This window comes from Apodemus sylvaticus, chromosome 21 (assembly GCF_947179515.1).
Source record: "Apodemus sylvaticus chromosome 21, mApoSyl1.1, whole genome shotgun sequence".
NCBI classification, from domain to species: domain Eukaryota; kingdom Metazoa; phylum Chordata; class Mammalia; order Rodentia; family Muridae; genus Apodemus; species Apodemus sylvaticus.
This window is the reverse complement of record NC_067492.1, coordinates 52393840-52410961: the sequence shown is the minus strand read 5'-3', so window position 1 is coordinate 52410961 and position 17122 is coordinate 52393840. Positions and strand designations below refer to the sequence as shown.

At 42.1% G+C, this 17122-nt stretch overlaps 1 protein-coding gene across 1 annotated transcript in view; it reads left to right on the top strand.

Annotated features, from left to right (window-relative positions):
- Nucleotides 1-15833, top strand: part of Ttc29 (tetratricopeptide repeat domain 29) — a 173862-nt gene extending 158029 nt beyond the window's left edge. Inside the window, exons 10-11 of the mRNA XM_052167098.1 lie at nt 15189-15255; nt 15733-15833. Coding sequence (XP_052023058.1) covers nt 15189-15255; nt 15733-15751 — 86 coding nt within the window. The 3' untranslated portion in view covers nt 15752-15833. The remainder of the gene's footprint in view (nt 1-15188; nt 15256-15732) is intronic.
- Nucleotides 15834-17122: the final 1289 nt, after the last annotated feature.

Sequence of the window (17122 nt, the reverse complement as noted above, 5' to 3'; positions counted from 1 at the left end):
AGTTCATTGACATGAGATCATCCATGATGTCATCTTCCCTTAGCTGTCATCACTGACTGCAGCATGTCATTCACAACACCGTAACTTGCATAATGTCTTTCTACACAAAGGATTGTTGGTTTTAAGACATGATGCTTTTCTTTCCTAACCATGATGTAACAAAACCTTAGAAGGTCAGACAAAGATGGTCAGTCATGTTCACAGGAAGTGTTAGCAATCTTTCAACTCCTGCTGTCCCTTCCTCCTCCTGGGTGTGGTCACAAACACTGCAATCCCCTAGTTAGTGTGGAAGATGCCTCAATACCTCCTATAAAGAAACGGTGTCAGCTGGGCAGTGGTGGCGCACACCTTTAATCCCAGCACTTGGGAGTCAGAGGCAGGCAGATTTCTGAGTTCAAGACCAGCCTGGTCTACAGAGTGAGTTCCAGGACAACCAGAGAAACCCTGTCTCGAAACCCCCCCCAAAAAAGAGAGAGAGAGAGAGAAAGAAGAAGAAGAAGAAGAAGAAGAAGAAGAAGAAGAAGAAGAAGAAGAAGAAGAAGAAGAAGAAGAAGAAGAAGAAGAAGAAGAAGAAGAAGAAAAGAAAAGAAAAGAAAAAAGAAAAAAAACTGTCATGAAAACAGAGGTATTTGTATATCTGTAACCTTCTTTCATTATGACAAAAGGCAAAGACTTGTTTTAAGTTTTATGAAGAAGTTGAACACTAAATGTTGAGGTCAGCCTGAACCACATACTGAGAATCTGTAATGAAAACAAGAAGAGAAATACACACGTGACTAAATCTATTTCTTACACACTTAGTAAATTGTAAATAGAATCTGTCCCAAGCAAAATTTTAAGAGCTTTGTTTTTCTCATACAACTTTGTATTCTAGTCTAAAATTTTAATAGACATATTTATTCTGTCTTTCAACAGACATTTATTTAGTGAGCATTTTATATGTGCTGTTCAATATTTTAATACATTTCAAAGCAAATCATAAACTACAAACCACATTCATTTTTTAATTAAATATATACTGTGAGTTTAAGGCCCACCTGGTACACACAGCATGTTCCAGACCAGTCAGAGTGACATGGGCAGACTCTGTCTCAAAAAAAAAAAAGATCAAGTATATACAGTGTTTAAAACATTATACAAGGTACTGTAGGTAGAAAGGTCAATATATAAGTTAAAAATAGAAATGTCTATAATCTGGAAGTTTTTCTTTAAACTGGTGATTATACACCGGTGTTTAAGCCAGAAAACATTTTTAAGTGACCTCTAGTGGAGCTAGAGAAGTAGCTTAGTGATTAAAAACCTGTACTGCTTTTTTCGATTCAGTTTATAGCATCCATGTTGGGTGACTTAGAAACACCTGTAACTGAAGCTCTGGGGGGGTAGGGAACCAATACTACTGGTCTCTGCACACATCTAAACTCACAGGCACATTTGTATATATGCACCACAGACACATTCGTATATATTCACCCACAGGTGCACGCCCATGCATAGATATGCACTCACAGGCACATGCCAACACATTGATACACACATATATACAGCATTAAAGATTATGTAAAATATTTTATTAAATTACTACTACTTATCTATCCATAAATAAAGTCATAAGCATACATAAAATAGGCACTGGATGTTTTAATCAATAAATAACTTCTGTGATTTTTTTTTTAAAAATATTTTACCCATCCATGCTATCAACGCATTTGAATAGCAGTGGGCAAACCCAGGTGTGTTCTTGAGATGAGATTGTAGTGCATTACTACGAACTCGGTGAAAGTCAATAACTGTTTTAGAAATCTGGGCTTCCTACTAAATCAAATGATTTTAATAAGTTAAAATATATAGCATATACATTTCATTTCTTTCCTGGAGATTATGCCTTGATCTAAGATGGCAGACTTGAGTCTGTCTCCCCACACATCCATCCATCTGTCTCTGCATCCATCCAATTTGAACTGTCTATGACTCGTCCTCTGAGCCACAAATGTGTGTTCCTTCCTAAGGCTGGAATGGATGAGGAGTGAATGGGAAGTGTCACTGAAAAAGTGACTTCTGTCCCGCAGTAGTGCTGTAGTGAGAAGGCTCTTGTCTTATTCATCCTGATACAAGTGAAATTTAAAAACAAAAACAATGCTCAGGGGGAAAAATGTTGGCTTTTGCTACTTGGCCCTCAAATCTGAAATGGCAATAAATGGCTTTTTGGAAGCTTTTGTATCTGATGTTTATTTCTCATTAACTTTACTTTCTCTGAAACAGAATAGAGGACCGCCCTCCCTCACGGTCCCCTGGCTATAAGAATGTTGTTTCATCCATATTTAAAAACTAATCCTACACTTGTGTGTAATTGCTGCTTTGTGTAACATAAGAAAACTCTGTGATACAATGCCCCATGAATTAAGAAGGTCGGGATGAAAAATGAGATGTTTTCACGGACACCTGTTCACATTAACGCCTTGTGCGTGTGGGCCTTCGAGGGATTTTTCCTTAATGCAACAAGAGTGTGCCGTTTCTGCCTTCAGAAATTGTTTCCTCCGTCCTCAAACTGATCATGTCAAAAAGTCATATTACATAAGGGCTTAGTGTGCACATTAGTGCTTTACATCTGAGTCTTCCCAAATCCCTTTTTGATCATTCTTATATTGAGCAGATCTAGATTGATTTTGGGAACACTTGTTTATGGTATTTATTTTGATATATCTAGGATTCAAAGCCAAATTAACAAGTGTAATTCATTTTCTGAGTGTTAAGAGAAAAGCCCCCACTACGCCTAGACACATTCATCTAGGGCTTAAAAATAAAAATTTAGGTGAAGATGGTGTAATGAGTGGGTCGATTTATTCAATCACAGAGCATAAAAACATTAGCCCTGGGACAGCCCTGTCCTCTGTGTGCTTCAGCTGGCCAGTGGCACTCCTGTGGCACCAAGTGATTTGCATTTTTAGAGAAATTTCCTGTCTGCAGTGGAACTCCAGTGAAAGCATGAATAAATTGCCGTATTCCCTCCTCCTCTGACTTCACGACGCCGAATCCATCGGGAGCTGAGTTAAAATATGATGAAATAAAGGTGAATTACAGGATTGGAGCCGGGATTAGGAGTCTCCCAGCTCAGCTGTCGTCACAAACTGATTGATGGTTTTAGAAGAGTTTGCCTTGAGTATCTTGGTTTTCGTTGTTGTTACTGTTGTAGGTGCTATAGTAGCCTCTAAAACACAAGGGATTAAACAATTAGCAGACAGTTAGGACCTGAACAGGCTTGTTGGCAGCTCTTCTGGCCACAAAGTCAAGAGAATCTGCCTGGCTACACCTAACTCACCTCAGCAGCTCTACGGCTGCTCACTCTCCTTGGGGAATTAGTCCGTCCGTCTGTGTGACATGAAGAATAGCTGTGGGCCTAAGTTCGAATCCCCAACAAGTCTTTCATCAGTATGTGAGACTTGAAGAAGTTAGTGTTAGCACTGGCCTTCTGTGTTCCTCATCTATAAACGAATAACCCCTGTAGGGGTTGAGAGGTTCAAATAAAATGCTAGCTGCATTCCTAGAAGAGCGTATGTTCTTGGCACAGGAAAACACTTCATTATCGCCTGTGTTCTCAAAGCATCCTGGGACTCCTCCATCTACTGCTGTGCCTTTACCTGAGCACACTGTGCTCCCCCAGTGTTAAGCAGTTGAGAGCAAGGTTATGTAAAATAATGACTCCCAAGCATGAAGTACCGATTGACCGTCTTAGGACTCTATCCTGATTGCTGTAGCAAAATTGGTCTCTGAAAGTTTGCTCTGTTTGTTTGTTTGTGTGTGTGTGTTTGTCTGTTTGCTTGTTTGTTTGTTTTGCAATTGGGTCTAATGTATCCCCAGCTAACCTTGAACTCTCAGTCAACAAGAATGACTTTCAACTCCTGTGCCTTTAGAGTCCACCTCCCAAGTGCTGGGGCCGCAGGTGTGCCCCTCAGTGTGTGATTGCTGTGGGGCTTCATGTCACTGGGCAAGCATCCTCTCAACTGAGCTACATCCCCTGAAGTCCTGCAGCTAAAAAGCTCCAGATAGCATGAGACTGCCTGTTTGAAGGACGCACTTTAGATCAGCGGTCTTCAACCTGCTGTGACCCCTTTGGGGGCCAGACAACCATCTCGTAGGAGTTACCTAAGACCATCGGAAAACACAGATATTTACATTAGGATTCATAACAATAACAAAATTACAGTTATGAGAAGCAACAAAAATAATTTTGTGGTTGGGGCGGGGGGGGGTGGTCATCACAACATGAGAACTGTATTAAAGGGTCACAGTGTTAGGAAGGTTGAGAACCACTGCTTTAGATTGCAGATAATATGCATTGCCTGGGTAATGATTTCTTACATATAATTTAACTTATCATAGGCATTGCTTTACATAGACTCATTCATTCTTATAAAAGATCCATAAGCAAAGAGATGGGGCTGGAAAGAAAGCTTAGTGGTTAAGAACACTGACTAATCTTCCAGAGCTCCTGAGTTCAATTCCCAGCAAATATATAGCCGAAGACATCTACAGTGTACTCAGATACATAAAATAAATAAATAATTTTAATAAATAAATAAATAGGAATCTACAAGGCTTTGACTCTTAGTTTTGGTAGAAAAATCATTTTGGTTTTCAAACGAAAAGATATTTCCAAGAACCACTTTACTACTCCTGAGATCCATAGTTATTGACTTCTTATATGGGGACCAGAGACCGTGAATGAATAGTAGCTGGTCTCTGAAGATCTTGCTGCTTGCTGGGATATTCAGTTTTTACAAAAACTCTTTTACATTCCTGGATTACTCATTTAAGAAATCTGTTTGATGGATGTGTTTATGCATAAACTGTGTTAATGGTTTCAGCTGTTTCCAAACTCATCAGGCTGTGTAAATTTAATGTATTTTAGTCATTCATAACTCTAATAAGTAGCTATTGAAAAAAAATCTCCTAAATAATATTTCATTCTAAAATAGCCTATTTGTGAAAGCACAACCATGGGGATCTATGTGTTTTCCAACTTCTGTTGTTTCATAATGAAATCTGAAAAAATGTAAATGTAATGTAAATGTAGTAATGCTTGACCTCACACTAGGTGGATCACACTTACCACAAATTTGTCCAGGGAAAATTATGAATAAAAATGAAACAGTCCTTGCTTTGAATTCATTCACTTAATCTTGAACTTTGGGGAAATATAGAAAACACATGAATTTTCAAATCAGTGTTTCAATTAGAGACAGAGTTTCTCATTTTCAGATCTGAGGAAGGTTAATTTGCAAATCTTTTTAACCAACATAATTGAAATATATAAGCATAAGTATGAAAACAAAAGTCATACACAAGTCATAACACTTGTGGTTTTTTTCCGTTGATCTGGGTTTGTGCCATCAAACTTCTGTTTCTCCCCACAGCCCACCCCCACCTTGGCAGTACTGTTCTTGGGCTTTCAATGTTTATGTCTGTTACAAATCTCACACCATATTGTCTACAGTATATGTGTATATTCATTTGTATATGCACATGCACATGTATGCATTTAGAATGTGTGCATGTGCATGTGTGTCTGTATGCATGTGTGCATGTGTGTCTGTGTGCATGTATACATGCATGTCTGTACCTTCATGTGTCTGTGTGCATGTGTGTGCATGCATGTGTGCATGTGTGCATGCATATGTGTGCATGCATGTGTGCATGTGTGTATGCATGTGTGCATGAGCTGAGCCTAGAGCTCACATATTCACTATGGCTAGCTGGCCAGAGAGCTCCAGGGAGCTACCTCTCTCTTTCCATCACTGGGATTACTGGGGTACAACACTAAAAACAGCTTTTTATATGGGTGCTGGGCATCCAAGTTCAGTCCCTTACTTCACCAAGTGAGCCATTTCCCCAGTCCTGCTCTTACAGCTTAATACATTTTTAAAACTCCTTTTATAATTTCTCTTGTACTCAGCCTTCCCGGCACTCATCAGTCCTCTGTTCAGAACAAGATTTCCACTGGTCACCATGCTCCATCTGCCTGGGGACTTTATTATTTCTGTGTTGTTTCAATTGTCAGTGATGAACTACAGTTTTAAAATACCAGAAGAAAAGACTTTGGGCATGAAGGATTCTTCTGTTTTACGCTGCAGTCTTCTGGGTAATGGGGTGAAGTTCGGCGCTGCTCCACGCCATCTTGTTTAAGGCCAGGCATCACCCTGTGTTCAGTATATCCATGTTCACGTGCTTCCGGCCATTTTAGCACTCAGAATGCATAGGGTCAATACTCTCTGTGTGTTGGGGAGCTACTGGGTGTTGAGGTCTTAGGACCACTGCACAAACCATTGGCACCAATCTTAGCCAAATAGGGATGGTTTATTGAACACCACAGGTCAGGGCCACAGACTCGGGAGCTGGCTGTGACTATTAGCCAGGATCCTAGAGATCTTTTAAGTTTTGAAATCCACAAACTTCTGTGCCAAATTATTTCACCAATCAGAATTTACAGATAGAAGACTTCCTTAGGGATATGTCTTTGCTGTGCATTTATCCTGTTCTAATTGGTTGTCTTATTCAACTGTGGCAAGGGCCTTGCCTTGCCTAACATTTATGTCTTAACTTGTTAGCCAGAATGTCAGTTGCCCACATACATGTCTCTTTCTGTCAAGCAGATGTCGGTTCCCAGGGAGGCCTTGGGAACTTAAATTTTATTCCACCACTATTCAAAATGGAAGTCTTATTCCAAAGAGCTTCTTATCTTGGTGCAGGTGTCTCTCTTATGTTGGGGTCCATCTCAGGAGCGACTTATAAAAGCAAAATCCATAAGAGCTCATGCACAGGTGCAGGCAGTGCTGCCTGGCAGGTGGTTGCATCTAAGCTTCCTGCAACTACACAAAGCAGTTCTTACTGACCTCTATTGTGATTGGTTTTCAAGAACGCCAAAGCACAGAACATAACAGAATCTGCAATCAACTAGAGCATGAAAATATTTCCTAGTAACAGCACAAAATGGCAGGTTAGACAGGTAACCGTTTCCTAGGCCTTAACATTTTACCCAGGCTTTAAACACTGGGGAGCACAGACTAAATTCATCCGGACAGGCAGAGGCAACTCTATTAGGCTGCTGGAGCTCTTCCTGCAGCTTATAAAATAAGTTACTATTTTAACTCTCTGAGTAGTTTCTCAAATTCTGCCTTCCCAGTCATTAATGTTTTCTTTTATGTATTCTGTATGTCTAAGAAACTCTAAGTGTTTCCTGTATATAATTACAGTAACCATCTTAAATACCCCTCCCCCTAAGACTGAGTCAATGTGGGGAATTTTATCTCTCTGTCTTGTGGTCCCTGGATCCCAGACATTGCAAACATTTAGCCCCTTTCTGGTGCCATGTAGTTCTCTATTCCAGAAATATTTCTGAGCTTTAGTCTGATGCAATAAAGTTACCTAGGAGCAGTTTAGTATTAACAATCTTATTTTTCTGATCAGTTACCCAGGATCAAAATGAGGTCTCTTGTTGGGGTAACTACTATCCACAGTGAAGCAAGATCCAGCATCCTGTGAAACTTGAAGTTTCCTGAGATGGCCGCTGATAGCAGAGGAAAGTCCCAGCTCTCTGGGAACACCGTGCCCTTTTTTTCTTTATCCACATGGTGTTTTCTTTCTCTGGCCTGAGATTAAAGGCTCTGATCTGTACTTGGGTGAGTATTTGAGATTTCACTTGCCTGTACAGATCTCCAGACTCTGGCTCTTTCCTCTCTGGTACCCTTGTCTCAGTCTGTTTTGGGCTGTCATGTTACAGAGGGCCTTAGTCTCATAGGCATATAATATAATTAATATAATGTAATATATAATGCAATGCAATGCAACACAATTACAATATAATACAATGCAATAAAATACAATACAGTTTTTTCTTACAGTTTGAAAGTTAGGAAGTCTGAGGTCAGAGTGCTAGTGCACTCAGCTTCTGCTGAGCATCCTTCACTAGTTTGCAAATGGCGTGGCTATAACTCCACATCTGTCTCCCGTCTTTAGTTACAAGTGCACTAATCTATACTTGCGGGTTCTGCCCTCGTGGTGTAATTACCTCCCAAAGAGCTTCATCTTGAATAGGCTTCATCTCAGATATCTGAGGAAACACCAGCTTTCAGCACGCTGTAGCAGTGGTTTACAAACTCCAGTTGACTTGGCATCCCCTGACTCTCAAGACCATATATCTCTTTAACTTAGGATCTGTGCTGGGCTCTTGGATTTTCCTTCTCTCAGCTTGATGGGCGTCTGAAAACGTAATCAGAGAATGAATCTGAGACAGCTAAAGGCTCACGTTGCTTCTGTTCTGCCAATCGGTGATCACTGGTTTTGTTCTTGAAAACCAATGTCTTCGATCATCCTTTACTTTGCACCTTATTGTGATGTGTGGTTTTCAGGGGAGGGGTCTGGGGAGAGGGTGATTGGCTGCTCTTGGCCCAGTTGTGCCACTTTTGCTCATTTCCAGCTGCTCCTTCCGCGTTCTCTCGGGTGATCCTTTGTCTCTCAAGCTCTCCTTTTACCAGGCAGCCCTAGGGGTGATAATAAAGTTGTATCTTTCTTCGCATTATACATAGGGCACCTTGATATCCCTTGGTAGATCCTGAATCCTGCCTTTATCTCTTGATAACACTTGATTAAACGGTCATCAGAATCCCAATTGGATGTGCCATCTCTTCCTTTCTGACTGAGCACCACTTCTCTACCATGAAAGTCAAGTTAGAGGCATAAATAAATAAATAAATAAAATTAAAAAATTAAAAAAAAAGACCCACAAGAGTAAGAAGTGTTTAGACCTTCTATATGCTGGGAAGTTCTTTTGATTAAAGAACAATGCTAAGGAGCCAAAATTAGCACACAGCTGTGTTCCAGGGTCACGGCCTGTATCCCTAACCAGACGTTTCGCACACCGTCAGTTACAGGGGAGACCTGCAAGAGTGTGCCAAGCCAGTGCCAGCTCTGAGGTCACAGTTCAAGGTGGAGTTTGTTCATGTGATGCTCTCCCAGCTGTCTCTGTGCCTAGGACACATTTTACAATATGATCCCAATAAAAAAATGTACTTATTTTAAATACAGAAACTGTACTTCTCAATATTTTTCTAAAGATATGCTTTATTACTTACTAGTGGGTAATTCATAATAAAATATGCCAAAAGTTGAGTTTATCAAAATGTGCCTTATACTGATGATGGGATTCTAATTTAATAAAATATATTTATTTCATTAAAATCATTTAACTGTGATGATTAAATAACTGAAGATACACATCCATTAAAGAAGGAACAAACAGATAGAAGTTGATTTATTTATTCAAAGTTATTTTCTGGTTACTAAATATGAGTGGCAAATTTTCAGTTTCTACATATATTTCTCAAAACACAAGGCAAGTCCGTTCTCCGGGGAAACTGTGCTGCAACATCCTGTTGCCTCAGCATCGCGGAGTCACTGCTACCACTCATCACTAGTTTACTTTTACTGTGTTAATTTTTTGTGAGATAAATGCACACTGGGAAAGAAAAGGACTCTTCCGAGAAATCCATTTCTGAGACTTTTCTTCAGTAAAAAAATGTGATGCCATGTTTCCAGAAATTGAGTCTGTGATTTCAAATAAAATGTGCTGAAAGACAAAAAACAAAAAAATAAAATCTTCAGCAGTGACAGAAGTACATGGTCCTCCCAGACATGGGGGGGCATTTTTATACACGGTATATGTCCTTAATCTGCTACGTAACACATAACCTAAGTTTCTTTTAACAAAACCTTTTGACGAAGCCTTTTGACAAGGTCAACAGAAAGCATGGTCTTTAACATTAGGTGATCAACTTTTTGACAATGGCAGAGCCGGCCCAGCTAAAGGAATAATAGCCTGCAGGGTCCGGCTAAATATGATAGACGAATGTAATCAACCTCTGCAATGACTATTCAAAAGTAATCCCTTTAGCTCTGAACTGCAGCATATATTTCAACCAGGCAAAACCCGCACAAAGAAATTCTCTGCAGAGCACACTGATACAATACAGCCTTCACATCCGGCTCTCTGGGTTTGCCGCCTACAGTGAGTTTTAAATTTAAGGTAATGACTACTGTATATTCATGTGAGCATACAACAATCCCTTTGATTTGTTGTAGAAAGGTTGAATCCATTATCAGGGGTCTAGTCTATAAACCCCGACACAACCTTTACGTATGAATTATGATTTACCCTTTTCTAGAATATGGCCACTAAAAATGTTTTGCATGACAAAATTTTAAAAATTCATTCACCTATCTAGTCACCAAACTGCCAGGGAGTGTCTGTTCCATTTCAGTCCAAATTTATCCATAGGGCAGGTCTTCAAGGTCTGCTTTACACTCAAGCCTGCGCAGGATGAGGACTATACACCCCGGCTTTCAAACAAAGGGATGAAACAATAAGGTGCCCACAATTCAACACTGTCTGCCTTGTTCTGCCACAGAATACACCAGAAGACGCTATAAGTCACACCTTCCCATTGCCTGGTTGGGAGAATCCACCATGTAAGGATGTCTTCACTGTCAGCAAAAGAAAAGCACTCATTTCTCCAGAAATGGAACAAGACGGGGGGAAATTTCACCGCTGCGCTTTCTATCGCTTCCTGGGAGACTCTTGTCAACAACTGGTTCGGTCTTCCATTTCCAAAGCCCTGCAGGTCAGACATTTTGAGTCACTCCCTGAGTCAGACCCACAGCCCAAAACCAAGCCTAGGACTGAAGCAGATGGACTCCCCAGTCCCAGGGCACTCGCCCTGGTCCATGCAAACAGATGATCAGAAAACTTGAAGGTTAAGTGTGTCCGTGTCCACTGCCAAGACTTCCTAGCACAGACAGCACGGAGCATCGTTGTGCTCCACTAGTCACTGTAGCCAAGAGAAGTAGAATATGAGCTGCAGCATGAGCAGCTATTCTTCTCAGATAACCTTCATGGACAGTATCCCAGAGTAAACATCGTCTTCCTTCAGCATCTAGGAAGCAAACACCATATGACAGAAACCAAACCGGACCACTCCAAGCAAGACTTATGCAGCCCGTGGCGCACACCATTGCATTCACCACAGTAAAAGGAATGCCAAATCTAAGACCTAAGCTAGAGATGTAGCTCAGTTGGTGGGGTGCTGCCCTAGAATGCACCAAGCCCTGGGTTCAATCCCCAGCACCGTATGAACCCATCCATTGTGGTGATACACACCTGTAATCCCACCACTTGGGAAGCCAAAGCAGGAAGATCAGAAATTAAAGGGCATCCTTGGCTACATGGCAAGGTTAAGAGTAATCCTAGATTAGGACTGAAAACGAGAGCTTCGGCAATGACGGAGCCCTGAGACCCCAGGCCTGTGAAGCTCGCCTTGCTTGAAAACCTAACCCTATCTTAGAAAATTAAACTTAGCATGAGATAGGCCTTAGGATACTTGGATGTTTCCATATATTGTGGAGCAAGGAAAACATTCGATTGTAAAGCCAAAAGGAGACTCTTATCTAAAAGAAGGCAGCCAGAAACAGTGGTGCATACCTTTAACCCCAGGCCTCAGGAGACCAAGGCAGGTAGATCAAGCCCAGCCTAGTCTACATAGGAAAGTTCAAGGCCAGCCCGACGTACACAGTGAGACACAGCCTCAACACAGCCTCAAAGACTGTGCATATTAGTTATAAAAAAAAGGCTGTGCTCCTATTACAGGGAGCCTAAAAGTACAGTAGCTTAAGGTTATAGGCATTCATTTCCCCCCTCCCCCCAGGCCTGCAGTGAACATTCTTTACATATGACAAAGCCACGTGGGCCCATGGAGGTGGTGGTTTTCCATCTCACTGCTCTATGCGCCCCACAAGCTGTTGGGACAGTGTTTCTCAACCTTGTATGAGAAGGCCAGGCTGACTCACTCCATGGCAGGCTTCAAGTTGGCAGTTAAGGAGCTAGGCCTAAATCTCTGTCTCCAAGAACTGGGTAATTCCAGGCAAATCCAGGCCTCAAAAGCTGCCTCGCCACCTGGCCTGAGGCAAGAACAATGGGTCAGCAGCAGTTTCCAGACTTCCTCAGCGACAGTCTCCAGACCTCCCCAGCAGGTTTCCAGCCCCCCTCCTGTAATGGAATGTCAGTAGAGAAGGACCCAGCAGATTAACATAGAGGTCACCTAGCCAGGAATTTCCTAATACGCTTTGAGTCAAGCCTGCAAGCTCACTTGGTTGTCTCTTTATCTTGGTAATGGGAGACCCCAGCATGCTGGACTTGTGCAGAATAAAGCACTCTTTGTGTTTACATACCATTCGAGCCTGGGGTATCATTCTTCACAAAGGGTTGTCTGTAGGGGAAGAGGTGGGGCTTGCCTGTGCAGACATCACTGGATCCTGAGGAAAACACGTCAATTCCTCTACTTGCTAAATTCTAGCAGTACTTCCTTCTGTCAGTTATAACAAGAGAACCATCTCCAGACTTTCCCAAATGTCCTACAAGAGGACAAAGTCACCCTTCCTCCAGCGAAGAACATCAAAGTTGTTCATCTTTACATAGCTGATCTGAATGATAGATTAACTAATTCACATTCCAGACTGAGGAAAAGGTGACACACCTTTAATCCCAGCACTTGGGAGGCAGAGGAGGGTGGATCTCTATGAGCTCAAGGACAGGTTCTAGGACAGCTAAGGCTCTACCACCTAAAAATAAATAAATCAAATAAAAAGACTGAGGCAGAGGAGGAACGAAAAGACGAGTAAATTTGCAGGATCTAACACCAAACCCAGGTGCAGTCCATACACTGTCTATGTCTGTGCCTGGAAACCTAGAGGCCTAAATTCTGTTACACATTTATCCACAGAGAGAAAGACCTGCAACAAAGCAGGGCATTGTAATCTGAGTGTGACGTGTCCCTTTGTTCGGCTCTGGTTCGCCAACTTGCTCCTATGGGTGGGGTTGTGCTGTTTGGGAAGGTTGTTGAACCTTTAAGAGGAGGAGCCTTGCTGGGGAGAGTGAATAAGGGGCAGGCGTTAAGGTGTTATGACCCAGCCCCACTTCCTGTCCACTCCCGCCTCCTGACTACAGTCACCTCCCCTCCCTGCCTCCACCCACCATGACAAGCCGTATTCTTTCCTATGATCATCAGGTATCGGATCTTATACAAAAAGAGACCTGCTAAGTAGGAAGCAGAAGGGATTGTAGGAGCCATGTTTTGTGTGGTCAAGGGGTGAAGAGATGTAGGGAAGGAAGCAAGTCATACAACCTAAGGAGTGCAAGCAGTTCCTCGATAGTAACAGGAAGGAAACCGAGGGCGCAGAACACACACAGGTCTGGGGATCACCCTGGCCACAAAACCTGTAGAATGTCCTTCCTAATGTGACTCATTTCCAATATGAAACTGGAAGATAGGGCTGGAGAGATAGCTCAGTGGTTAAGAGCACTGACTGCTCTTCTAGAGGTCCTGAGTTCAAATTCTAGCAACCATTGAGAGACATCTGGGTTCTTTCCAGCTTCTAGCTATTATAAATGGGGTTGCTAAGACCATAGTGGAGCATGTGTCCTTATTACATGCTAGGGAATCTTCTGAGTGTATGCCCAGAAGTGGTGTAACAGGGTCCTCCAGTAGTATCATGCCCAGTTTTCTGAGGAACCGCCAAACTGATTTCCAGAGTGGTTGTACCAGTTTGCAATCCCACCAACAGTGGAGGAGTGTTCCTCTTTCTTCATATTCCTCGCCAACACCCACTGTCTCATGAGTTTTTTATCTTAGCCATTCTGACAGGTGTGAGGTGAGATCTCAGGGTTGTTTTGATTTGCATTTCCCTGATGACTAAGGATGTTGCATTTCTTTAGGTGCTTCTCCGCCATTCGATATTCCTCAAGTGAAAATTCTTTATTTAGCTCTGTACCCCATTTTTAATAGGGTTATTTGACTCCCTGGAGTCTAACTTCTTGAGTTCTTTGTATATATTGGATATTAGCCCTCTGTCGGTTATAGGGTTGGTAAAGATCTTTTCCCAATTTGTTGGTTGGTATTTTGTCCTATTGAGGAATGGATACAGAAAATGTGGTAGCCGGGCAGTGGTGAGGCACTCCTTTAAACCCAGCACTTGGGAGGCAGAGGCAGGCAGATTTCTGAGTTTGAGGCCAGCCTGGTCCACAGAGTGAGTTCCAGGACAGCCAGGGCTACACAGAGAAACCCTGTCTTGAAAAAAACCAAAAAAAAAAAAAGAAAAAAAGAAAAGAAAAGCTTGTAATGGTCAGTTCCACATATGAACAAGCGAGATGATGTCTGCGACGAGTATAGGATGGGAGCCAAGAAATCAGGAGCCTGAGGAGCTCCCACCCAGAGTGCAAACCATCCCACTCTTAATTGGACAGTACCAAGTGTGAATGGTTGGCTGTGCAGTCTGACCACAGGAGGTTAAGAAGGAAAAGAGAGGCCGGGCGGTGGTGGTGTATGCCTGTAATCCCAGTACTCTGGGAGGCAGAGGCAGGCGGGTTTCTGAGTTCGAGGCCAGCCTGATCTACAGAGTCAGCTCCAGGACAGCCAGGGCTACACAGAGAAACCCTGTCTCGAAAAAACCAAATCCAAAAAACAAAGAACAAAAGAAGAGGAGGAGGAAGAAGAAGAGGAAGAAGAAGAAGAAGAAGAAGAAGAAGAAGAAGAAGAAGAAGAAGAAGAAGAAGAAGAAGAAGAAGAAGAAGAAGAAGAAGAAGAAGAAGAAGAAGAAGAAGAAGAAAGAAAAGAAGTTATTTTCAGTGGTAGACCACCCCGCCTGCATCTTAAGATTAGAAGCCATGGTGTTGGTGTTACAAGGTTAAAATAAATTTATTCATGTTTTCTGTAAAACTTGCTTGACTACGTTTTGACCTATTTTCTGAAATTTGACATGTTCCACACTCTATAACCTGCCCTCCTCCTTCAGATGTTCTGCCAAATAATTCTGAGATGTTCTGACACACTCCAACATAACAGAAACCTTCAGAACCCTCCCAACCCCCCATCTTAGCATTTCCGTGGCTATTAAAGAAAGCATCTTTCCAGGCTCAGGGCTGCTCTCTCAAAGCCCACTCTAGGAGCAGAGCCTGTTTGAAGGACAACGAAGCTTCACTTGGCCAAAACACTTGCGCCTTCGCTCTCCCTCCGTGGGATTGACACCAGCTCACGATAAAGAGAAACCATTCAGGATAGCGCTTTGAACGTGTTTTCTCTTTCCTTTAGGAGAGTCTAGAAGATCCACAGAAGATGACATATATCAATTCCCAGATACTCAGGAGGAAACAAGAAGGTACTTCCAAAAAGTTCCAGCTGATACTGAACGTTATCTTTTCTATGTTTTTTTCTGGGTTTGTTTCTGTGTGTGAGTGCTTTGTCCGGATGTATGTTTGTATACCATGAGTATCCTGACGCCCTAGCAGACCAGAGAAAAGCGTTGTATCCCCTAGAACTGGAGTAACGTGCAATTGTGAGCCAGGATATGTGTGTGCCCAGAGCCAAGCCTCAGTCCTCTGTAAGAGCGGCAGCCATGTTCTCAGCTGCTGAGCTGTTCCTAGCAGCAATAGCACATTGCCCAGTACTGGCTAGGCTAACGCTGAAGTGGTGCTCCTAAGCCACCACAGACTCGCTCTGAAACATAGACTTCAAGAAATTTTCATCTTTAAGGAATGTTTGTATACATAGGACGCAAACATCTCTTTTAAAGCGAATTGTTTTTAGACTTTCTATCACAATGCAAAACTCACCGATATCGTTTATTTTATTTCAGATCTCCAGATAATCAATAACGTGAAACTGAAGTGGCTCAACATCAAAGCAAGAAGAAATTTAGCATATAGCCTTAGACGTCATTAGACAGGAGCACGTAGCAAGTGATAGAAAGTTATAAAAAAAGATTACAGTTGTTTTTATTGAATTTTGTGCTGCCATGACTGTGGCAAGTTTATGAAGATAAAGTGCAGCTTAACTAGTTAGAATGATCAACAGTTACTCATAAAATAAACTCTAAAATGTCTCCTCCTACACACTACACCACAAGAATTCATGACATCCAGGAGTTTTCATCTGAATTGTTTCTGACTGCAGAACATTACGAGTTAAGGAAATACTTCATGCTAAATAAGCACACGATAATCTGCTAAAATCCCAGGGAAACTTCAGCAGGCACAAAGGACCACGAGCAGTCTGTGCCTACATGACTAACCGCTGCTCGGTTTGCTTCATGTGTAGAAACTTAAATTCATGGCATGCTTAGCGAGACGAAACTAACATACCCGTGTGCACTGAGACAAGAGGGAAATCCTTCAGTCTCAGGAACCTTTGCTAGTGTGCTTGGAACTGAAAGACTGCAGCTGAGAGAGGGTTACCTCTGAGACCTCTGGAGCCCCTCAGGTGAATCCATACAAGTAGTACATTACCAAGAATAAAGTATTTATTCCTTTTCAACGCAGTCAGGGTATTTTCCTTCCATTCTGCAATTGCAGAGCAGAGACTAATTTCCTGGAACAATGTAGTGTTCAGAGAGTATTCAGGTGTGCAAAGGTGCTACCGTCAGCCCAGAGGGATGGGTTCAGCAGCAGTGTGATGCCGACGAGTCGGTACCCACACTAAAACCCTTAGTGAAGGGGAATTAGCAGAGAGGGTTCTCCTGGGCTTTGAGCCGATTTCCACAATATCCCAGTCCCTGGGTTGTGTCTTCTGGTTCTCACCCTAAAAATAGAATTTAATGCAATTCCCTCCTTAAGTCTGCCCCAGATGTCTGCTTTCAGGCAGATGGTAATTACAGGACACTAAGATGAGACCTGAGGGGGGCACAAGTGTTGAGAACTAGTTAGCAATCACAGGCATTAGAGCTTTGTGAGAGATCGAGTCACCTTTTTCCAAAAATGTCCTATTAAAATGGGTTGCTGTCCAGAAATTGACAAACTGGTGAACCAGGAAAAAAAAAAACTAATTTATATTAAAATGTTTAACATAAAATAAAGCAGGCACTTTGAGATTGTGGTAAGCTGAAACCGCTGGTCTGTGCCTTTAATCCCAGTACCCAGGAAGGGGAAATGGAAAGTGTCTGTGAGTTGCAGATCTAAGAGGACTCTGCATCACAGAGAGTCCCAGGTAGGGCTACATAGCATGACCCGGTTTGAAAAAGAAAGGTGGCC